Source organism: Podarcis cretensis (assembly GCF_951804945.1).
Source record: "Podarcis cretensis genome assembly, chromosome: Z".
NCBI classification, from domain to species: domain Eukaryota; kingdom Metazoa; phylum Chordata; class Lepidosauria; order Squamata; family Lacertidae; genus Podarcis; species Podarcis cretensis.
Window position 1 is genome coordinate 43,051,564 of NC_137184.1, and position 25,194 is coordinate 43,076,757.

The 25,194-nt window shown below is 42.4% G+C and overlaps 1 protein-coding gene across 7 annotated transcripts in view; it reads right to left on the reverse strand.

Moving 5' to 3' along the window:
* Positions 1-25,194, reverse strand: part of AFF2 (ALF transcription elongation factor 2) — a 392,417-nt gene that overhangs the window by 269,560 nt on the left and 97,663 nt on the right. For 5 of the 7 annotated variants that reach the window (XM_079962632.1, XM_079962631.1, XM_079962630.1 and 2 more), the window contains exons 2-3: positions 20,869-20,989; positions 9,723-10,613 (exon numbers count right to left, since the gene is read on the reverse strand). In XM_079962632.1, coding sequence (XP_079818758.1) covers positions 9,723-10,613; positions 20,869-20,989 — 1,012 coding nt within the window. Of the gene's footprint in view, positions 1-9,722; positions 10,614-20,868; positions 20,990-23,847; positions 24,078-25,194 lie in introns of those variants that run through there. The other 2 variants (XM_079962635.1, XM_079962634.1) reach the window with 2 other exon arrangements.

Consider the following 25,194-nt stretch of genomic DNA (forward strand, 5'->3'; position numbering starts at 1 on the left):
TCAGGGCAGCTAACAGAAAGTCACAATACAAACATAATAGGGGAAAAAGAGAGGGGGAAAAAACAATTTAAAATATCAATTAAAATACAATTTAAAATGCAGCCTCATTTTAAAAGAGCCAATAAATCAGGACCATAAGGGGAGAGAAACATAAGGGTCAGACCGAGTCCAAACCAAAGGCCAGGCGGAACAGCTCTGTCTTGCAGGTCCTGCGGAAACATGTCAAGTCCCGCAGGGCCCTATTCTCTTGTGAGAGAGCATTCCACCATGTCGGGGCCAGTGCTGAAAAGGCCCTGGCCCTAGTTGAAACCAATCCAACCTCCTTGAGGCTCGGGACCTCCAAAGTGTTGTTATTTGTGGACCTCAAGGTCCTCCGCGGGCATACCAGGAGAGTTACTGCCACTTGAGCTTGCTATCCTGTCTCTCATCTCCTATTCCCCAGGTAGATTTGAGGGTCCCCCCCCCAATAAACCATTGCCTTCTGATTAGAACAGTGCTTTCAAACAGCTGGCCTTCAGGGAAGGGTTTCCACACTGATTTCTCTGCAGAGGGACCCCTGAGCAACCCTGAGCAGGATCTGGAGTCCTGATCCTTACATTGCATGCTCTTTTTATATGGATGGAGCCACCCACTGGTTTGTTTAGAACCATTCCAATGCACCTATGGGACTGGGCATTGCCAGGGAAGATCACTAGTTGCTAGCCATTTTTTAGGGAAACTGGTCCACCATGGATTAATTTGTCTCATTGAAGAACCCTTTGATAATGTTCTAAGGAAAGTAACAGCTCTCTGAAACACAGTTTAGGAAACCTATCTGATCCTAATTACATATTTATTATGTCCATCTTCCCATGAACTACAAGGTGGCATATGTGGTTCTCCCCCTGTCCATTTTATCTCACAAAAGCTCGGCAAGGTAGGCTAGGCTGAGGCCTGAGTGGGGGTTTGAAGCTGGGTCTCCCTGGTCTTAGTTCAACAAACTAACTGTAGCCCTGAATCATGGGACTATTGAAATTTTCCAGCACATCTGACAGTCCTTCAGAAATCCATTCCTTTCTTTAGTCAGTTTTTAGGTCTTCTGAACCATTGGCCAATTAATCGTAGGGGTAATTTTACAAAAAAATAATAATTGATCAACCTTCAAACTTATACTAAAAACAGCTGGTCAGAGGGTGTGATTTCATTCTTTAGAGGAAGGCACTGCCATTAAATATTTCATGCAACATCCTTTCATATCAATTTAAGGAAATGGCAGCTGCTATGTCCTTTCTTTGTTTTCCCAAAAGCAAAATCAATCCACTTAAGAAGGAGGGATTTTGAAACCGAGTTCCAGGAGAACTCTGGGGTTTTTCACAGCAACAGGAGCTCCTTAGTAAGAAGAAACCAGTAACAGCACACAAGAAGCCACTGAATGATGGGTTGCCTAACATGATCAAATTTCAAGGGATGCATTGGGAAACTATGCATTTTGGTAATCTACTGATAGATTACTGGATGAATTACATGACATGAGTAGAGCTCTGAAATATATATCCCACATCTTCTCCAAGGAGGTCAAGGTGGTGTACATGGTGGTACACAATTGACCCTGATGGAGTAATCAACCTGCAGATTAGGTTGGTCAATTCAGGATACACACCCCAGTGCCTAAGCCAAGACCGTATTGCATCTGTAATCAATAAAGTTGTGGTCTGCTTGATCCCAAGAACTGCCTTGCTGTGTCTTTATTACTCTATCTGTCCATGGCGATTATGACATTTGTCTGCTTACTGCTTCTGGGCCTGCAATGAATTTCGGCATTTGATTACACACACACACACACACACACATTTTATCCAAGTATATGCATTTCTAGTAGACATTACTTGGCAGGAGAACTGCATTGCAAAATTCGGGGATATGTGACTTTCAAAGGATGGCTGTATTTCAATCTGTCTATTGCTTGAAACTGAGCTAACTAGGACTTTGTAAAACAAAACAAAAAAGAGGAATAAGCAAATTAAGTAGGTTCACCTTTAAATGCAAACTGAATTGAATTTATCTCCCAATCCTAGGGTGAAATTTAATGGCAGTGGTGGCAGCAGCATTGCAGTTCCCCTCAGAGAGTGTAAGGCAATATTCTCTCCTCTTTCCTCACAATCTTTCCCCTAAGAGATCCCATGTCATAATGTAACATTTTTGAAAGAGGAGTTGTGGGGCAAAATGGTGGGTGCTGAGAGGGGTGCCATACCCTCTCCCCCAATTGAATTGCCTTGGAAAGATGCAACATCCTGACATAGGATCACTCATGCTCTTTAAACTTCACCCCACCCCTCACAACTTTCTCTGAGTCCCTCCCCTTGCACCTCAAACTGACCCCTTTTAAAGGTAGGGGGAGGGGCTTCATAGAGTGACTTACAAAGGAATGATATATAAGAAGAAATGACGTTGGGAAGTGACAGGAATCTCTCCCCTCCACACACATATCACAAAATAAATGGTGGTGAAACCCAAGCAGTGGTGGTGGGTTGGCTTTGGCCCCTGCTTTCACCCTGAAACTAGCCAAATTGCAGCCAAAGGTTTCTATCCAAAGGAAATTCGGAAATCAGATCCCCTCCTGTAATATTCATGAAATGGTTAGCAAGTTAAATTTCAGCTTGAATCTACAAGTCATGGGTAGTTGCCAGGGTAGGTGGTCAACTCTGTTTCCTAGCATGTGCTTTGTTTCCTCCTTTTTCTTAAGTGTTATTATTTTTATTAACATATTCCCATATGAGTCTTTCACTTGAAGCCTTTAAGTGTTTTCCCATACTGTATTTGAATCAGGGACCAAAAAAAAAAGTGTGTGTGGAAGCGTAAAGATGGTTTGTAAAAACCTAGAAATGCTCTACAAAGAGATTTCCTCAGGTTTTTTTGCACGGCAAAACAATGATATTAGCGCATTTAACTGGGGCACAAATGATTTCTGCAATTTGTGTGGGCGTATCTGCAGCTGACTACCACCAGGCAGCTTTCAGAATAAAGATGCGTACACACCATACATTTAAAGCACATGACTTCCCCTAGAGAATCCTAGTAAAAGCAAACTAAAATTCCCAGGATTTTTTTGTGGGAAGCCTTTGTTTTCAATATATGATGGCTGGCCATTGCAGTAGAGGAATGATGCTTGAAGGCTTGATGCTGGTATGTGCTAAGGTATTTGAAGTGTGCAACTAATCAGAGACAACCAATGTATTACACACAATGAGGTGGCATGAGAATAGCCCTGGAGGATCAAGCCAAAGAGGGCCAATTTAGTCCAGCAGCCTGTTCTGATAGTGGCCAACCAGAGGCCTACAAGATGCCCAAAAATAGGACCTGATGGCAACAGCACTTTCCATACTTGTGATTCCCATAAACTAGTATTCGTAGGCAAAATGTCCCTACCCCTCAAGTGTCCTGGTAAAACAGATACACCCTCTCTTTATTCACACAAGAGCACAGCACCCATTTTGGATGCTGCAAACTTGCCCCCAAAAGTACCTTTTTCAGGGCCACGGTTTGAGGCACCATGCTGCCCTGAAAAAAGTGTGTCTTTGGGGGCTGCAATCTCACAAGGGTCACATGAATTGTGTGGAAGTGCAGCCCCAGAAGTGTCTTGGGTTATTTCCCCCCCCCCCATGTGTCGGAGGCTATGTAATACCTTCAAGAGTAAACAAAGAAAATAGCATTGTGGCTAGCAGCCACTGAAAGATGAAGATTGAGGCAGATACAGGTGGCAGATACAAACTTCTGGAAGGCATATCCCTCCTCAGGCGACACCCCTCACTGGTCTTGTGTGACACCCTCCTTGAGTGCTTTTGCCAAGCTAGAATGTGTCCTCCCAACTCTGATAATGCCCTTTGCTCTTCTGGCTGAAGCACAGCTCTTCTGATTGCTTCACCCATGTTTCCCTCTGGCTCTGTGTTTCCCTCAGTGTCATGTGGACTTCAGAAAGCTGCCCTTGGGACAAAGGTGGCCCTCAAGATGAAGAGGGTTCACCACCCCTACCCTAGCACAATTCATTAGTTCCAGCTCCTGGTTCCCCTCTGATAGCTACCTAATGCTCAGTCTGGGTGCACTCAGGCTTGGGTGGCAGGTGGTTCTAGCCAGAGGCCAAGCCCCTGAAATGGGGCACTGCCAAGCCGCATTACAAAGAGAGATGTGTCTACAGCCAGAGTTCTCTTGATGAGCCCATCATATGGCCTTCATTATAAAGTATTGCAAAAGCAATACTTCTCACAGTATTTACAAATGCAAACCACATGGCCAGGTCTTGTAATACTCCACAGACAACTATGCTAAGGGACTGAGGTTTTTTTGGCTTTGTTTTATTGGTCGTTTTATTTTATTTGAAATATGAACCAGGCAAAGGGGGTTTCCAGCCTAATGCTTGTTCCAGTCCATTATTCTTCCTCCTCTGAAGTTTTCTAAAAAGCAAAGGGGAGGCTTAAATATGGAATGAAAGATCCACCCGCAAACAGAGGACATAATGTAATGTTATTTGGCAAATCAATGTAAAACGAGGAATTAGTTAACCCAGAGCTCTTCCCCCACCCCTTATTCTCCCCCTTTTTCTTAGCCCTTCCATTCAATTAAAAGAAATAAAAATATAAACCCCTAAAACCTACTGCGCTTGTAAAGTTTTATAAGTCATATACAAAGCTCCTTGCATTTACCGCTCGAGCTGAATCAATATGGTTATCTACCTGTCAATTTTTTTGTGCTCTTTAATCCAGAAAGAGTTCAGGCCCTTCCTCCCCCCCCCCCCCTCTTTTATAGCTTGCTGAGGAAGTACTAAGCTAATCAATATATCCTGTGATAAGGGGGTGATTTGAAACACATATAACAAAAGCTTATCATTTCACTGTACACTGAACCCGTCAAAACATTTTCTCAGAAGGAATGGCAAGAGAAATCTTCCATGTTTCACGGCTTAGGTGGGTGGTGTGAGAAGCGTTATGGGACTTTTCACTCCCCACTTTCAGGGGCCTGATTGCTTCCGATATATAATGATCTACAAACTGCCACAGTTTCCAGAGAGAACAAGGAACGGCTAGCTAAGGAGGAATGGAAAGTTCCAAAGGTATTTCCTTGAGTGAGATATAGGGTTATAAGGCGGAATCATTTTCTGTTCCACCTTGTATTTGTCAGAAGGCAGAATTTGGTAATATGGCACCCTGAGTGAGGACAGAATTTGGCACACATACCCAATTGGAATAAAATTTGGTGCCCTCCCTCCCTTTCGCTTTCCGTTCTGCACATGTTCTCAAGTGCGCTATGTCCTAGTTGCAGCAACTCAATTGCCCATCTAAATGAGTAAGGTAAAGGTAAAGGGACCCCTGACCATTAGGTCCAGTCATGGCTGATTCTGGGGTTGCGGCGCTCATCTCGCTTTATTGGCCGAGGGAGCCGGCATACAGCTTCCGGGTCATGTGGCCAGCATGACTAAGCCACTTCTGGCGAACCAGAGCAGCGCATGGAAACGCCGTTTCCCTTCCCGCCGGAGCAGTACCTATTTATCTACTTGCACTTTGACGTGCTTTCGAACGGCTAGGTTGGCAGGAGCAGGGACCGAGCAACGGGAGCTCACCCCATTGCAGGGATTTGAACTGCCAACCTTCTGATCAGCAAGTCCTAGGCTCTGTGGTTTAACCCACAGCGCCACCCGCGTCCCTTCTCTAAATGAGTAGGTACCTATATAAATATAGGTATGAGGCGGAGGAAGAGGAGGATGCATCCCCTTAGCTCAGCACTCTGTGTGGGGGAACTGCCCAATCCATCCTAAATCACCCAGTGCTGCATCTGTTGCATGCCACACTGTTTCCATTCCACAGCAGTTCATATTCCACTAAAAGCTACTTTATTCATCTCACTGTCTGCTGTGCTGAAATCATGTAACTTACATAATTAATTCCATAAATTCCATAAGTGACATTGCCATTAAGTTATTCCACCCCATTAATTTCAATGGAAAGGAAACATAATGCAAATGTGGACTGGGAACTATAACCAATTGCGCATTGTTTGCAGAATGCAAACAACAGCAACAGCCAACAGCACTCACGGCAAACCAAATTCACTCATATTGATTTCCATTCTAGACATGAGATGAGCAAGCGAGCACCAGCAATTTCTGCCCCTGCATCTGTTTTCATTGGAATTTTCCAATATCCCTAGTGATAAGAGAACTATTCAAAATGTTCCACTGTGAGAAATCTTAAGAACACAGTAAGCTGCGTAATACCAAGTCAGAGCACTGGTTCTTGTAGTTCAGTATTGTCCACAGAGTGAGCAAGTCTCTCCAGGTTTCAGTCCCAACCTAGAGGTGATGGCAACTGAACCTGAGACCTTCTCCATGCAAAGTCAGAACTCTTATCACTGAGCTATGGTTTCCCCCTTAATTAAGCAGGATTCCATTCCTCATGATTCTGAATAAAGGGCTGATACCAAGATGAATGTTGGAAGCCATCAGACTCATGGGTACATCTAGCTCAGTCTTGTCCACACTGACTGGGTGGGTCTCTCCAGGGTTTCAGACTGGTAACTTTCCCAGTGCTTACTTGGAAATGCCAGGGATTTGAATCTGGGATATTCTGCATACAAAGCTGAAGCTCTCCCTCTATGCTCTGGTCTTAATAAAACAGATGCTCTAGTGCTAAACTGAACTTTCCTCTCACTCATGCTCTGAAACCAATGCTAAAAGATTTTTGGCTTCTACTCACAGTTCTTTGGATCCAAGGCCTTTGGTCATAAGCAGCTCACCCCCCCCCCCCATTACACTATATTTTAAACACACACCCCTTCAACTGCTCTCTGACTTAAATATTCTCTTTCAAATTTGTTAATGGATATGTTTTTGTTTTTAATAGACAGCAAGAGTGAACACATTTATTTGCCTTTGCAACCTCATTATTTTCTTTCCATGCAATTATTTCCTTGCCAAACAACACTGGTGACAAATTGCAACAGACTACTCCAGCAGATTTTTAACCAAAGGTAAAAATAAACAGAAACATCTGTAAAGCAATCTTGTACACAGCTACGTTTATTAACAAATACATTTTTCTAATAAAACACCATCTGCAAGGAACCCTCAGCTTCCACTTCATATAAATAGGTCTTTTTACGGTTTTCAGATGCTGTTCCCAGAAAATTATTCCAAGCTCTCCTGCAAAACACATCAGTCTTTGTTGCTCTTTGGAATGTTAATAAATAATGGCAAGGGATTTCCCTCCTTCTTTAAAGAAGTCAAACAAATTATTGGCCCCAAACAATTATTCCAAAGAGCCGGCAGGCAGGGGTTCGAATGTGGGTAAGGGAAGCCGACCTTTCGCAATAAAGCACCCTAAGAATGTATCATCACTTATTCAGGGTGTAAAAAATATTACCAGCCACGAAATAGGTATTTTGGGAACTCTGCTAGGCAAGTCCTGCTATTTCCATCTGTTTGGAAGTATGCAGCGGTAGACACCACCTTGCTTAACACCTCTTAAATGTAAAATAATAGTACAATATTTATACCATGCAGATTCACTTTGGAGAGCTGCTTGTATTCAAGACTAAGCATATACAATGTTACAGAGAGTCAGGTTCTACATCAGGCTAACCCAACCGCTACAGGGAAGTCCTGTTATGTAACTTGAATGAGTTATGTTGATTTTGCAAAGGACTTCCCAGGGCAAGGCTGAGCCCTGACTCACTGGGATAGCTGAGCAGCTACCTATTAGCTTCTGAAATTTGGTCTGGATTTAAAGCAGGGCTAGGCAACTTGGTGCCTTCAGCTCTCATGCAGCCCCAGCTGCATTTGGAGAAACAGCTGGGTAAGCACTGCATGGTGCCTTGGTTTTCACGTGCATGCACTTACATGCACATGTACTAGATACAAGACAGGCATGTTTCTCACTCTGGAGCTTGCTTCTAGAGACCACATGAAATAGAATCATAGGACTGCAGTGTTTGAAGGGACCGTGAGTGCAATCTAAAGGAGTTGATCCCTGAAGAATGGCACCATTAGAAACCTTATCCCCCCCCCCCAAAAAAAAACCACCCCTGCCTCTTGTGGGTTAATTGCACAAAAACCTTGCTACTAGATGTGAGCCACAGAAACAACGGCTGATTAGACTGAGAAGAAGGATAGATAATATTAGTGCTGAATTTGAAAAATACTGAAAATGCAGAGACATGAATGAAGATGATTATCTCCAGACTTCTGGAACATGGGAAGTCCCAATAATTTTTTTATAATTGGAATACATAATTGGTGTATTGCTATTATTGTAATTTTGATTGATTTGATTTAACTTGTCATTAATTGGAAGATTGTTATTCAAAATGAATAAATTATTTAACAAAACAAAAAAGAAGCCTTATCCCCAGGGCCGGTGTAGCCATTAGGCAGGGTTAGGCAGCTGTCTTAGGTGGCAGAAACAAGCAAGCCAGAGCCCCTGTGGGTGCCCTGGCTGTCCTGCCACCTCTCCTGCTGGCAGAGAACTGGCATCGGCATCAGCACTGATTTTGAGTGAGATCACAGCAATTTCCAGCAAGCTCTTACTAAACTTGCACAAGATCTTGCAGGCATGTGAGATCTAGCTGGAAACCAGTGTGATCTCACAAAAAAACCAGTGGCAGAGGTGGTGACGTGGATGGCAGTGGCAAGGCAGGCTTTTCTATTTCACCTCAAGCAGAAAAATGGGGTGCTCCACCCCTACTTACCCAAATATATATATTTTTTAAATAAGTAATCCACAAAAGGGACAAAGCAGGGATTGTGACTTAGCATGGAGAGGGACTAAATTATAGTCATTATATGTTATATAGTCCTTAGAGCTCCATTCAATGGGAATTATTTCTAAGTAAATGTGGATAGGATTGTAGTTTTCATTCTTCCCCAGGTAACTAATTTCTATGAACCTGGATGCACAGCATATTTACAACCAAGTTTTGTCAAGATGAGAACTATTACCCATTGCAGCCAATGATTATTGAGATTTCCACCAACACTCCACATTTCTTGCACTACAGAAAATGGGCTCTATCTATCTATCTATCTATCTATCTATCTATCTATCTATCTATCTATCATCTATCTATCTATCTATCTATCTATCTATCTATCTATCTATCTGCTGTATAAATACTTCCCAAGGTATCCATGTTGTGCAATTCTTCTGAACATTTTAAATTGACAATAACAAAACAAACAACAAAACCGCAACCCACTGACACTTTCCTATTTTTAACCACAGACCTGATTACGTTGACTACACTCTTGGGGTCAGGTAGCAGGATAAGCATAACAGGACGTGCATCCTAGTAATCTTAAAAATAGACAGAACAATCTGTGTGAGACCCAAACAGCATGTCAAAAAGAGCATTCTTTTCAGCTGCAGTGCCCAAACAGTGAACAGATATTGAAAGCACATAATTTCCAGAGCTCCCTGCGAAGAGGAATTGATGATTAAACCACTTTTGGAACTGTAGGTCTGCGAAATGGAGAGGGGGGTCCCCTGACACTTTTCAGCATCCTGGGGGAAAAAATCAGTTCCCAGAAGTCTTTAGGGGAATCCATGACTGTTTAAACTGGTATCATAGTGCTTTAAAAGTATGGTCTGGATGTGGGGTAAGAGACTGTCAGTTAAACAGGAAACTGAGGAAGTGTAGTGGACTGAAACCCTGGAGGCAAAAGAGGTAAGTAAACAACTGAACAGATAAATAAGACTTACTTCACTAGCTTGAGGAATGTTAAGCTTTGGTAGTTTATTCTTTGAGCTGGGTCCAGTGGTCTTTCCTTCCAGTGGAATCCCAAAGGGTTGGTTTCCATAAACGCCTTCAATTTCTATTGGCATCTTCAGTTCCGGTGAGTCGTTGGGAACCTGGTCTTGACCATCCATTGGCCTAACGTAAGCGGTGGGCTTTTGCTGAGTCATGCTGCCCTTACAGTGGAGGCCCGGCAGGAAATTTTGAGTCGAAAGACCACTATTTCCTGACAACAAGGATGTAGATGGGAGTGGAGATCCAGGCCCATGGCCCAGAAACTCGAGATCCACTGGAGACTTTGAGTGGCTGCTTTCTTTGTAAGAGTGTTCTGCCACCACTGATTTTGAATGGGCATGCCTCCTCGAGTGTGACAAGGATGGCGTTGCGTTGGCTTCATCGCCTCCTCCAGGTTTATGCTGCTCACTTTGGCAAGCATAGCGGTCATCATACCTGCCTTGTGGAGGTTCGTGGGATGAGCTGTGCTTTGTCCGACTTTGCGCACTCCCGGACTGACTTGGCTGACCACCGTTTGAGCTGTGGCTGACACGGGACCAGTCAGTCCTGGATTTCCTGCTGCTCTGGTGACTGTGGACTAAACTTGAACTGGACGATATAGCCGCAGGGGGCGGCATCGAAGCTGAGGAGTGCCCCGTGATTTGGTGGGGCGGGACCATCCGGTTCCTTTGTTCTGGGAAAAAGGTCTGTTCGTTTTTATCTACTGGAGTTTGTGGCACAGAATTCTGTGGGATTCCTACAAGGTGGCTCTGGTTGGAATGGTTGGTCAGAAAGTCCTTCATCTCATCGTAGTTCCCCAATGTATTCTGGACACGGTTGGCTAAAGCGTCGCCTTTGTTAGTCTGAAATACAAGAAGGGAAACAATGACAACATGAATATACCTCAGTGATTTCACTATTCAGCATGGCTGCAATCTTAATAACATTTACTTGGACATCTTACTGGACTCAGTGGAATCTATGCCTAGGAAAGCAGTGTTAGGATTGCAAGAAGCAGCAGGGGTAAGTAGCAGTGCTGTTGAAGACAAAAAACAATGGACTCAGAATATGACTTTTCTCGGCTCATAATCTTTGGATGCATTCTGAGGAAAGCTCTGTTGCCTCAAAAAAATTCCTCAGCTTGGAATTTAAATTGAAAATATTATGAGCTTGTGTGCCAATTTTGCACCGAGAAAGTCTACATTCATTCATACACCCCCCCCAAACATAGACAACATATATTAAAAAAAATCTGCATAAACCTGCTCTTCAGATAGAAAGTGTCCTAATTATGGACTACAGGTTCCACATTTATAAGCATCTATTACAATAGCCAGTGCTATAGATCACTAATACTCTTCCAACATAGTTACGTTGCATTTCTGCTGCAAGAAAATGTTAAATGATTGCATCTTGTAATTCTGTTCAATAAAATGAGACGATAAGCTTCCAAATTCTTCTGTGTTTTTTTTTTTTTACTCTTTTCCCCATCATTCTGACCAATTCAGTTAATTTTTGCCACCATTGTGAGTTTTCACTTTCATATCCCATGCTTTTACTGTTGGCTTTTACTGCTGGCAATGTTTCCTATGGGGATTACATGCTCTGATTATGTATCTTTTCATTATTACAGATCTCTTGATTGCCATTGTTAGTGCACAGAATCGCAGAATCATCAGAACCTATAGCTTAGCAACTGGGAAGGGCAAGCGAAAATCCTTAGCGTACAAGAAGGAACTCAACATCTCTCTTGTTGAGGTGTGGAAAGAAAGTCTTCAGCATTTGTTTTGTCCCTGCTTAGTGTGTGAGGGGTAGGCACCCCTAGCCACATGCGGATATAAGCAGTCAATAGAGTTCATACCCATTTGGCTTGGGCTGCATGTGACATTTCAAGTTGAGAGAGAAAGGTACAAGAAGTGGTTAGTGCCTGCTCTGTTTGTAGTATCCCCTACAAACAGCAGCTGGAGTCCTCAAAGGCAAGTCCGGCCTTTGACCCTTGAGCTGCCAGCCTAGAGCAGGGGTAGCCAATGTAACGGCCTCCAGAACTACAATGCCCACCATCCTTAACCATTGGCCATGCTGGTTGGGACTGGTGGGTGTTGTAGAGCACAGCATCTGGAGGGGCTTCACGCTGGGTACCCCAATGGAGAAGAAAAGGGAAGCGCGTAGAAAGGCTGGCAGCAATGGCAAACAGGACCCCCAGGCAGTCTACTATGTTAGATGGTGAAGGTTATAAGTTATAGCTATCTAAGGGTTTGTACACATTACCATTTACTCCAGCGTGCTCCCGCCGCTGTTTTATCTAAGCCAGGTTCACACGACGTTAGCCACAATCCATCTGTGTCCCGCAGCCTTAAGGGAAATACTCCTCTTTGGATGAGTTTCTCCTGAAACCAGGTTCCATCCGGTTTGAAAACAGAAGCCACAGTTCTGCCGTGCTCTGAACAAGTTCGGGCGGCTTTTGTGCATGCATGGTTGGCAGTGCGCCCACACACCACAGGGGAAGAAATCGTCGGGCGAAGGCATCCCCCTGCCTCTGCTTTGGTGTGAACAGTGGTGGGAGAAAGCAACTGGGAAATGCAGCGCAGGGGAAATGAACTTCAGGCTGCTAGTGTGAGCAGAGTCTAACTCAGAGATTTCCAAACAGTGTTAGTGTGTCAGCAGCAATCTTTAGGTGCGTTGTGCAAATGCTTCCCATGCTCCTTCCAGGGCTAGAAAGGGGTTAGTTTAACCTCCAGTTTGCTAGTCAAACTGAATCAATGTGTTACAAAATGATGCATGTCTAAAAAGTGTGTCACCAACATGGAAAGTTTGGAAATCTCTGGCCTAACTTGTCATATTACATTGTGAGGCAGAAAACTTTATAAAGCTTTTCTTAATATTATTGTTCTGCTTAGTGCTTTTTTCTGGGGGTACGCAGGGGTACACATACCCCTAAACATTTTGTGAAACTAAGTTTGGGCAGTATTTCAATATGAGTAGGATAATGAGAGTACCCCTAAACATTATTTTAAAAAGAAGAAAAAAAGCACTGGCTCTGCTACCATGAACTGTTACAGCTTTAGGTCAGCTTGGTTGTTTGACAACTTTCTTCTAAAGATTGCTTAAGATCTATTATAAAAGGAATATATATCTTTATAAATTGTTGCCAGCTAGATTTGGAAGTCCTCTGTTCTGTTTTCTAGAACCGTTTAGAGTCTGTTTTGCAAATCTATGATTCACAGTTATTTTCTGTGCAGCAGTTATTAAGCAAATCCTGACTCATTTTTGACATTATTATGTTTTCATCTCCAGTGCTTTTCTACTCTGTTTCCCAGACTGTTTCTTCTTTCTCACCCCAAAGAATCCATTTATATGAACAGGAATTTGTACACAGATTATTGTTCATTTTATGGGCCAAAGTTACATCTGAGCAGTAGCTAGAAATAATTTTTTTTTAAGAGAGGTAAATTTACTAGGGGTAACTTGAGTCTACCTCTAAAGGAAAGGGGAAGGGTAGCCAAGTGTGAATTGGCTTGAAGAAACTTAATGATTACACAAATTCCCCTGAACTAAATACATTTTTTTTGAGGCTATGAGTGATGTGCTTGTTTTAAGTAGGGGTAATATTAACTATTTTATTCCACAGGAGGATGCAAATCCAGGAAATGACTGGAGAAAGTATGTAGTTTGCTGAGATTAAGAGTGAAGTGTGTCTCTAGTTTTAAATTGGGGTGGGTTCCAGCAGTGCCATTGCTCCTTTAGGAACAACAAATGCTGTTATATTTTCATCCCTGTTTCCTCTCCATTTTGATTATTTATGATACTTAAAAATGGAACTGGAGGAGGCATAATCAGCACCCATGGTTCTATCAATGCAACTGTAACAGAAAAAGGTATATCTAAAGGTATTCAGTAGTTACTTTTTATCTCTGTGGCAAAATGAAATGGAAAATTGGTCTCTCTGGACGGGTGTATTTCTCAAAGTATATTCTGGTACATGTCCGTGACACAACAAAAGTGCATTAGTGGTGGGTTTATTCTGCCATATTAGTTGCTCTGCGACACTTCCCCAATGCTACCACATTATTGCCATGTATGGAAGGCCTACAGCACATCAAACGTGGAACAATAATAAACCAGAACATTTGTGGAATAAAAAGCTATGGGATTTCATGGAGGAAAGCAATCAGAAGAGTATCCGCAGTGATTACCACAACCTGGAGTGTTGTCAGATCGTAGTCCTTAGGCCTGAACCCCAAATCTATTGAGGTAGCCCCAAACTCTTTTGCCCTTTTTCACCTTTTCTCAACATTATTTTTCAAAGAAACCTTGCTCATAGGGTTAGTCTGCAAAGCGCAGCATGGAGGAGACCCCAGCCACCCCGTCTTAATTCCCCAGAAGCACCCATCCATACAAATCAGGCAATGCAAATTTTATGCAAATGCACACTCATGCACCTGTGTCCCAAATCCGTTAAGTAGTTTGCAACACCCCTGATCATAACACTGGAGTATAAGATTATGAGGAAAGGGTGGGGGGAATAGGAAGAATGCATTTCCCCCCTTCTGGTTTTCCTCCGAGGGCTTCTATTCAAGGAGCTGTGCACTGAAGTAAATATTTAGAAAGCTCATCAGTTGTGTAAAGCTAAGAATTACACTGTATACAAGAAACAGTTTTGGGTTTTTTAAAAGCACACACACCAGAACTGAAAACAAAAAAACCCACTCTTAAATTGGTAATTTTGAGTGGCAAAAAAGTGAATTCCGTTTAAGCTTAGAATAAGCTCTTTGTGCCTGACCCGCCTCCTTCAACTGAAGCTGCACAATGAACTTGTTTGGGCAGCAGCCAAAGCTAGCCTAGGCTCAGCACCCCCAATTTTTTAAACAAGGAGATTCCATTGTGCTTAAGGGACCGGGAGGAATTACGATGCAAATGGTGAACACTTGCTTCCTTGTTCTCCTCCTCTCATATCCTCCCTGCAGTATTGCTGAGGCAGCATTTGTGTAAGGGGCGGGGAGCTGGGCCGCTGCCACTTAGCAATTCTCGTCTTAAGGGTCTGGTTACGCTTTGTGGATTTTCACTTCTGGAAAGGTGAGGAAATGGGAATATCTGGTTGCTTGGTAACAGTTCAGTATCAACATCAGAGACTGCTTTATACTGACTGAGACCCTTGGTCCATCTAGCTGACTGGCAGTCATTCTCCAGGGTTTCAGGCAGGGATCTCGCCCACCCATACCTGGAGATGCTGAGGATTGAACTTGGTATTAATCAGTATTAAGGTAACTTCATATGTTCCTATGAGATCCCTTAAGTGTATGCAGGCATCAGCTTGGCCAGCAAGAATTATAAGGAGCTAATATATTTTCTATGTTGTTTGGAAGGCTGATCTCTATCAGTCAGGGCGTAGTCATCACCCAGTTACAGGTGTCTGGGATAAACATTTGATCAGGTACTGCATGGATCCCAGTTGTCTGACTCTATAGTAAGCTTTCTACTAAACTTTCTTTCTTTCTTTCTTTCTTTCTTTCTTTCTTTCTTTCTTTCTTTCTCTCTCTCTCTCTCTCTCTCTCTCTCTCTCTCTCTCTCTTTCTTGTGAAGAACTAGTTGAAAACCCATTTCACCCATGCAGTTTTTTCTGAAGACTTAGGGAATCATAGAATTGTAGAGTTGAAAGGTATCCCAAGGCCCAACGCCCTGCAATGCAGGAATCTCAACTAGAGCATACGTGATAGATGGCCATCCAACCTCTGCTTAAAAACCTCTAATGAAGGGGAGTCCACTAAGACATAAACTCCATGTCTGGTTTGACTCACTGGTATAATTCTTCACACTCATTCAAAGTCCTTGATGAATAGCAAAATGTGATTCCTCCCTGCTTTTTTTAAAAAAAGTGTTTAATCAAGTAACATTCCACTTTTCCTAGAGTAAAGTGACATCTGGCTGTAGTTGTTCATGTCCCAGGCACTGGACATCAAGACACAATTTGCAAGCTACAGTTACTTGTTTCTTTGAGTCTTTCAGAAGCAGAGACTTCTGCAGACAAGGAGATGAGCTCTGGTTTTAGCAAGTGCTGGAAAAAATGCCTTAAAAAAAAAAAAAAAGTTCCACATAATTCTTTCCACAACCAGCTGGCCATGTTCCACACCATCTGGGACTCTCATTCAAGCCAACTGGCTTATAAGACCATGTTAAAGGTCCTAGGTAAAGGTAAAGGTACCCCTGCCCGTACGGGCCAGTCTTGACAGACTCTGGGGTTGTGCGCCCATCTCACTTAAGAGGCCAGGGGCCAGCGCTGTCCGGAGACACTTCCGGGTCACGTGGCCAGCGTGACATCGCTGCTCTGGCGAGCCAGAGCCGCACACGGAAACGCCGTTTACCTTCCCGCTGGTAAGCGGTCCCTATTTATCTACTTGCACCCGGAGGTGCTTTCGAACTGCTAGGTTGGCAGGCGCTGGGACCGAGCAGCGGGAGCGCACCCCGCCGCAGGGATTCGAACCGCCGACCTTTCGATCGGCAAGTCCTAGGCGCTGAGGCTTTAACCCACAGTGCCACCTGTGTTAAAGGTCCTACTGGCCCATTAATGTGCTGAGATGCAGGTGATTCTAATCATTAAGGTTAGAGTTCTGTATCACCCTTCTCTACAGAAATATACGGCTATCTACATAAATTATTTCCTACAAAAAGATTCACCTTTCCCTTTTGGGTAGATTTCCTCTTGTTTATTGTTTCCATTCTTTAGACTTGGCTCCCCTTTCTTTATTCTCTTATCATCTCAGTGGCCCATAAAGCTCACTTTGCACTGAAGCAACTGGGTTAAGTTTGAACTATTCCACATCAGTGACAAATGTCCTCATGAAAGGGTTTTAGCTGAATTTATTCAATGGAGCTGAAGGACACTGTGACAACCAAAAGTGTCAGTGAATAAGAGACCGTTCGCTTGGGGTAACCACATAAAACCAGTCCAAGACCCTTAAAAAGAGGCGTAAGACAAGGAGATAGCTAATCACCTAAGCTATCTACAGTCAGCTTGGAAGATGTATTTAAAAAGCTAAGGTAGTTAGAAAAAGGAATCAATGGAAGATATTAAATCATATACAATATGCAGATGATATAGTTATAACAGTCGAAAGTAAAAAAAATAATACTACAAGAAATGCTGGAAGAACAAAGTGAAGAAAAGAAGGTATGAAGGTGAATCTAGCCAAGATTAAAATAATGTTTGAAGAAGAGAATGATATACTATTTTAAAACAAAGAAACAAAGCACATTGAAGAAAACATTAATTTAGGATTAAAAAAAATCATATTGAGAGCAGAAAACCAAACAAAATAGGGAGGAAAATAAAACAATCCTGGGCAGCCTTTGGAAAACACAGCTTTAAGATGAAAAACAAATATTTCCTTCGACTTGAAAGCTAAAGTGTTTAATAATAATAATAATAATAATAATAATAATTTATTACTTATACCCTGCTCATCTGGCCAGGCCTCCCCAGCCACTCTGGGTAGTTCCCAACAGAATATTAAAAGCACAATAAAACATTAGACATTAAAAACTTCCCTAAACAGGGCTGCCTCCAGATGTCTTCTGAAAGTCAGAGAGTTGTTTATTTCTTTGACATCTGATGGGAGGGCGTTCCACAGGGCGGGCGCGACTACCGAGAAGGCCCTTTGCCTGGTTCCCTGTAACCTCACTTCTCTCAGTGAGGGAACCGGCAGAAGGCCCTCAAAGCTGGACCTCAGTGTCCGGGCTGAACGATGGGAATGGAGACACTCCTTCAGGTATACTGGGCCAATTACCTGTGCATATTACCTGTGATGTGTAATAGTGGAGAAAAACAGTCCATGGACTTCAGCTAGATTGGTAAAGAAAAAGCAATTTATATGCGTTGTATATGCGATATAACATTGTGACACCGATGGCACTGTGGAACCCAATTTTTCTCTACCTGTTTCTCTGTTTAAATTTACAATGCGTTTAGCTGAAACACTTCTTTGATGTGTCTAGATCCAGCCCATGACACAGAGAAGTATGAACACCTCCAGAATAACACCACATGCTCTAGAATGAGCAATGTTCTGAGAAAGAAAAACTAACAACTGGATGTAACAAAGATAGAAAGTTATGGTTGTAGTGGAAAAGGCCATGAAGTTAAAATGGACAAATGCAGGACTTGCAGCAAGAGGTGCTTCAGGTCAAAGGAATAAAACAGTGTCAGTATGGAGGCCCTACAATCTCAAAAGACCAAGGAGACAACCGCCTATGTGAAGGGTGGATAATCCAAAACTTGCAGCAGGTTTTATGTGGATGCAGGAAGCAAACAATGGATGTGAGATGTGGCAAAAGAAGCAGCAGAAACAGAATATAAACAGCTGTCTTGATGAAATTTCAGAGAACTTGGATAATTGAGTTTGGATAAGTGGGCATCATCAAGTCACAGGGTTTCTCCCTTCATTGCCAAATTAAGATTAACATAAACTAGCAAAGCTTTGTGGACCAACAGGGACATTATGAATGAGAGCAATGACAATCAGAAGTGAAGATCCAATTAATGTGGACACTGAAATGATCAAAAGGTATCCTAATTTATCCTGTGAACTGCCCCAAGATCTACAAATGAAGGGTGGTATACAACTTTTTTAATTCATTTTATTCATTTTTATTTAAGGGACAGGGGTCATATCTCAACAGAAGAGCTAGGGATGTAAGGAGACAATGACTTCTGTCCCATTTTGTGTTCATTGCAATCAGCAGTGTTTCTGTGTTGCTACAGTTCGGAGTCTTACGTTATTCAATTTGCTGTGAACTATGGCTGGAACTAATGTAATTAATTACATAATGTAATTAATTACATAATTACTTTCCATGAATTTCAGTGGAAGGGAAGCACCAAAAACAATGCAGAAAATAGCATAATTGTTTACATAATGCTTAGTGACTAAAAATAATGATGACAGAAAATAACAATGAATTCTGCCTCGAATTCACTTGTGTGATTTGCGCTTGTGACCTCGGACAATCATGCCTTCAGATGTAGGCTTATTCCGCAGAGAAGACTTGAAAGGTTTCATCTTCCACATTATCTGTTTGTTATATGAACCCTAGGTGGTATTTGCCAAAGACTGTCATTGATGGAAAGGAAAAAAGGAATCTGTGCATTTCAATCCAGCTGAATTCTTCAGGGAATGCTTTTGGGTGATCATCAAAGCAGCAGAGACAGTCAAATGGGGAACATCCCTTGGTGATGAAAATCACAGGCAAGGAAGTCCCTTGGAGGATTTTCAGAAGAGGCTCTGCTACCCTGCTGATATGCTGTACATTTTCAACCATTCTCCCAAAAGACAGCTTTGGATAGTTATGATGGTAAAAGAGAGAGAGAGAGTTTCCCCCTTTGCTTCAGGAAGAATTGCTTTTCCGCATGAGGTGTATACCTTCTTAACTATCTAGGGATTGTGTGCCAGTTTGGAAGTGGTGGTGGTGGCAGGATATGCCAAGTGTTTTCCAGTAAAAAAAATTCAGATTGATACTAGTGGGTTGTTATTCCTGCATAAAGCCACTTAGGCTGCGTGAACAGATTCACATTCTCTCCTCCCCACCTCCAGCCCTGCCAGTCCTGTCCAGTTCCATTGTTTTGCCTGGTGGTTACTGCTTCAACACTATTTCCCTCGATACCATTGCTTCCACCTGGATTAGCCTTATGAGTGATATGAACCAATCAGGGATCATCTAGCAAACATAATGATGATACACCATTTTGTGACAAGATGAGATCTTGCTATATGACGCAGCTGAGGACTTGAGATTACATGAATGGGAACATTTCCTTAAGTGGCAAATAGAAGAAGAAGAAGAAGAAGAAGAAGAAGAAGAAGAAGAAGAAGAAGAAGCCGCAGTGGGGCTGGGGGAAGAGGGGAAATAAGCATTGGTGAAATGGTATGTGACAGAACAGTCTTTTTCAGCTAAGATCTTTAAGCTAAGGAGCCTGCATAATTTACTAATGAGCAAGAAAACTGAGCAGGTCCAGGGGAGGATGATTTTGGTAGGATCCAATCCAGAGTTTACTTGCATGGGCTAAGGAGCTCGTTTTCACAGAGATTCTCTCAGTATTGCTCATTATTGTTCTGCTGGTTTTATATTTCTTGGATTTTGCTATGGGTTCTGGCAAGAGTTCCGGATACTGAGATATACATTCACAATAGCACTTAATGAGCAACACACTTCCCTTTATATGACATTTATATTCCTGTGAAAGGTTTGAGGGGAGAGGGGAAAGTAAGATATAAATTCAAAGAACCATCACCCTCAGTCTTTAATGAAAAGTGATAATAATAAAAACATTATTATTATTATTATTAAAAACCTTGTAAAATTCAGCAAAGATAGGGGGGAAATAAATAAAAAAAATATTTCAGGTGCCTTCTGGGAGTCTTATTTAAATTTAGTTTGTGGTGGGGTAGGTTTTTTTGTTTTAACTGGAAAAATAGAAAATATAAGCCTCTCCTTTCCTGACTGCAGAATTCCAAAAATATGCATCAGGGAGAACAAAGGCTTCTGGCATGTCTGTGTATTCTGTAGATATCACAAGTAAACCCATTTCTGGGCTATACCTTTTCATACAGAAGAAAAAGTTTTCTGTATTCTGAGAGAAGGAACATTTATCTACGCAAGCCTTAGCCCCCAACACACAACCTGCAGTGGCACAGCCCAGTCACAGGTTGAACACCTCAGCGAAAGCAGGGCCTCGACGGTCAACTCGCACGGCTGTCTTGCAGTGATATCATATTCAAGAAATCTCCATAGTGGGAACTGCCACTGAACTGCCATTGTTTCAGTGCTAATTATTCTTGCTATTGTAACAACTGTTTGCAGACTAGGGTGCTTCAGCCACTGGGTGGATCTCATGCAGAAGAACCCAGTGGCAGCCCAGAGGACCCCCAATTGCCACAGATAATTAAACCAGTCAATGCGCTTCTGTGGAAGCATATTTTGCTGTGCATGAAACCAAGAGGATGCCCTCAGTGCTGCTATCCTCTCTGAGGGTCTAACGTGTGATTTATGTTTGGTGAAATTGCGGAGGGTGGGGAGCGCTGTTTCAAATGAAATGAATGTTGAATACAGCTTCAGTTGTTTGTTTACCTTGTAGGGTTCTCCAAAGAGGTTAAAGCCAGATGTAAAGAAGTCTTCATCCTGCTGGACCTCTTGATTTCTACGTTCCCATTCTTTCCTCTTTAGTGCGTTCCGATCTTGTTCATAGTGACTAGAATTATAAAAAGAGAGAGAAACTGTTATTCTTCTTCGTACCCAAACATCGTTCTTACCAGTTTTAAGTGGAAAGCCTTGCCCAGACTCATAATACCCAGCTGCCAGTCATTCAGGTGGGCCACCGGATCCAGACTTTCCTATCTATCTCCAGGACTGGAGGTCCCTGTACCAGCTGCAGAGGTTTGCACCAGGTTTTCAGTTTTACCGCAACTGTCTTTAAACTTGTTACAAAAACCCTGTTGTAAATACAAATCAACACGTTGCTCGTAAACAACTATCCCCCCCCCAGTTGTTTTTGCAGTTTGACTAGATTGCATTTAGTATTCACTGTAATGTTAGCTTAGTTTAGACTCAATTCTGGCAGATAGGGCTGGGTGATATCTGGTTTTCAGCATCGCGATATATCACCAGCTAAACATTGTGATATACTGATATATCACAATGTCTGATGTAAGAATGGAGCTATGTAGAGGCATTGGCTGGCTTCACAGTTTTTCTTACATTGTGATTTTTGCATGCCACACACAATACACATACCATGATTCTCAATATATTGCCAGGTCAAAAATTATGAAACTGATACAGACTTCAAACCAGTTTTGGACAATATATCAATGTCGCCAGCCCTATTGGCAGGTGTGAAAATCTAAATCAAAGCATAGAGTCAACATGGTGCTATAGTCAGACTTTCTTGCTTATATAAATTGTCTAATAAAACAATTCACAGGTAGAGAAAAAGCAACAACACATTTCTGTCTGCTGTCCCCTGCAAAGGAATTTCCAGAAAGTTTACATTTCTAGAGGGGTAGGTTGCAGGTGAAGGGAAGATCTGAAACCTTGGAGAGCTGGTACCAGACTGAATAGACATTTCTGGGATGGATGGGCCAACAATCCAAACTGGCATAAAGCAACTTCCTGAGTTGAACCCAGAGCCTTCTTCCTAGATAGGATGTACTTCACCACGTTTTCATAGGCAAAATACCATCATAACTACAGTAGTTTAAACTGTTCTATCTATCTATGGCAAGCAGGGCTACATGTGTAGGAGACATTTTAATAAGAGAAATTTATGCAACCAGAATATTGTAACAGGAGCTTTGTTTTAATTAAAAAAACCCCACTTTTATTGCTGCTTTACGTGTTTAATTAAATCCCACCAATCTAATCCAGTCTGACATAAATCATTACTAAAAACATAATTATATAGTAAATAAGCAATATACCATTTACTATTTTCTAGTAGGTTAAAAAGTAGATTAATAAAAATCAAGCTCTATAATTGCTCAAATCAATGTACATAATTATAGTCTGTCCTTCTAGGTAGCACAGAGATGTAACAAATGGGATACATTGGCTGTTAGTTGTAAATCAGCACTTTAAAACAGAATGGTTGTGTTGACAAGTCTGAGAGAGATCCTTTGTTTAGGAAATAAAACAAATGAGAAACTTGATTTTAAGATTCCAGTTACTACACACCAAAAGCTTCTTGCTTTATCATTAAATGATTTGTGTGAATTGACTTTAAATTGTATATTGGCAGCCAAGTCTTAAACATTTGCACCAAAATATCTGCTTGAGCAAATCCATCAAAATGGACCTTAGTGGAATGTTTTAGGAACACAGGAAGCTGTCTTCTACTTAGCCAGATCAACCAGTATTGTCTGTACTGACTGGCAGCAGTATACCATGGTTTCAGGCAGGAGTCTTCTACATGTCCATCACTGAGCTATGACCTTTCCACAACTGATAACAGGGCAGTGCACCTGAGAGCAGCAGACTTGTAAGGGGTACATTGGGGAGGCTGTATGATGTACACAGCTCTGTCCTCAAGCAATTTTTGCTGCCTTAGGCTGCTGCCTCATTCTGCTTCATGGTGGGGCTGGTTCTGAGAAAGTGTAGGTGGAGTGGGTAAGTAGCCTGGGGTACGTCTGGTTCCTTTGCTGTCACCTGAGGTTCAGGTTGCCTTATTGGCGTGGAGTGAGTGCCTTCCATTAGCTTCAATTGGTGGCCCAACTGTGTCCCTATCTCGACAGAGATAGCCTAATTTGTGTTGTCTACCTCAAAGTTAGAACCTCTCAGATGGGCACCATTACCATTATAGGGGAACAAAGGAGGTGTTCGTGGTGTATTCTGGAACCTTTTTTTTCCCTAGAAAAATAGCACTGAATATAACCTAGATGTTACCAGAGCACAGACAACAGAAATTAGGCCATCCCTGTCCAGATCGGGACACAGTTGAGCCACTAGTCGAAGCTGATGGCACTCCTCGCCCATGATTCACCCATGAATACAGCAGTAAAGAACCGGTATGCTGGCCCAAATTCTGTTTTCTGTTTCAGTGGGATTCCAAATGGATTATACCTGGAGCCAGTTAACACAAAAATGAGCTCAAAGCTTCCACTGTATTCCATTAGGTTTCCAGAAGTGGCTTTTATGTCATGTGAAAACCCAAATATAACACAGAAATTAACAGTTAGGGGAATGTCGGTGAAACAGAATAAGCTCCCATGTGAATGAAGCCATCATTAGAAGGAAAAGCCATTTGGGTCTATACTTCCATGTTAAATAACATGACCAGTTTGCCGATGGAATGTGGCCGTGTGGGTTGGTGGAGGATTAAGACCTTAACTCACCCTCACAACTTACTACCTGTCAAGTCCAGCTGCCATACTTCATGCTCAACTGCACCTCCCTTTTACTTTTTGCCTATGGGTTTGGAAACTGCTAAGAAGATAACAGAACATCCATGGGGTGTTCTAGCTGCTGGCCCCTCATTTACAGCTTTTAGCCTGATGCCCAACACATTTCTTTATCTTTCATCTGAATGAGTCAAAACTGATGGGTTGAACTTACTGGGTAAAGCTTTTTCTCGTTGTGCCTTTCAAGAAACAGTAGGCACCTCCTACCCATTTTGCTCCTGTCTACTTTGAGTCAAGCCCAAGGAGACCACAAAGTGCTCCTCTTGAGACACTGCAGGAGTCACATAGTTCAAAATACACTGAAGTGGGTGAGAGCAGAGATGGTGAACCTGCTTCTTAATGTAGATTACAGCACCTTTGAGAACTTTTACTGCTATGTATTCTCAGATCAATGAGCTGAGGTTGAGATTCCAACCATACATTCACTGTGATGTCACAAAGCACACGGCATAGCTGAAATCCAACAGTGTTGTGCTTCTGTGTGTCTATGTGTGGGGGTGCTGTCAAGTCCCACTGTCATAAAGTCACAACATGCTTTGCAGCCAGTGATTTTGGCTTCCCATTCCAACTATTTTGGAGAAGGATGAACTACATTGCAATTATGTTCTCTGATGCTGCGCTACTTGTTAAGAGTAGAAGTCACACACAGGCGCAGGTAGTTACATATCTGAACCCATTCACAGTGTGCTCTCAAGCCTTATAATGCACCGTCACTTCAGATCTGTTTGATAGAAGATGGTGGGTTCTGAACCCCAGACCACATTGCTGCCACAGATAACACTCACAGTCAAAAACAGGTATTTTCTCTCCCTCTGCTGTCTCTATTACTTTCCATCTGCACTATACATTTAAGCAGAATCATATCTCTTTAAGCAGTCACAGATTCCCCCAAGGAATCATGAGCAGTGTAGTTTGTAAAGGGTATTGAGAGTTGTTAGGAGACCCCTATACCCTTCACAGCACTACAATTTCCCAAAGTGTCCTGGGAAGAGGAACTGATTTCTTAAACCACTCTGTAAATAGTAGCCTCCTAACAACTCTCAGCACCCTTAACAAACTACACCTCCCAGTATTAGCCTGTAGTAGCTCTTCCTCCATAGTTGGTGGCAGAAATGCTTCTGAATACCAGCTGCTGTAAACCGCAGGAGGGGAGAGTGCTCTTGGGCCTGAGTCTTGCTTAAGGGTTTTCCACAGGATCTGGGTAGCTACTGTAAGAACAGAGGGAAGCCATGACTGTTTAAAGTGGTATGATGCAGCTTTAATTGTATAGTGCAAATAGTGTTATATATGTGTGTGTTTGCATGCCTGTGTGTGCAGTATGCTGAGCAAGTACTGGCGGGACCCTTGGAAGGGTATCCAGCTATGTTTTACCCACTGAAATTAAGGAATCTAAGTCTTGGTCATTAATTTCAATGGATCTACTCTGAGTAAGACTAACACTGGATACAACCCCAAGTATCTCGGGATGAATGGATAGATCTTAATCTTTCTTCACCTGTGC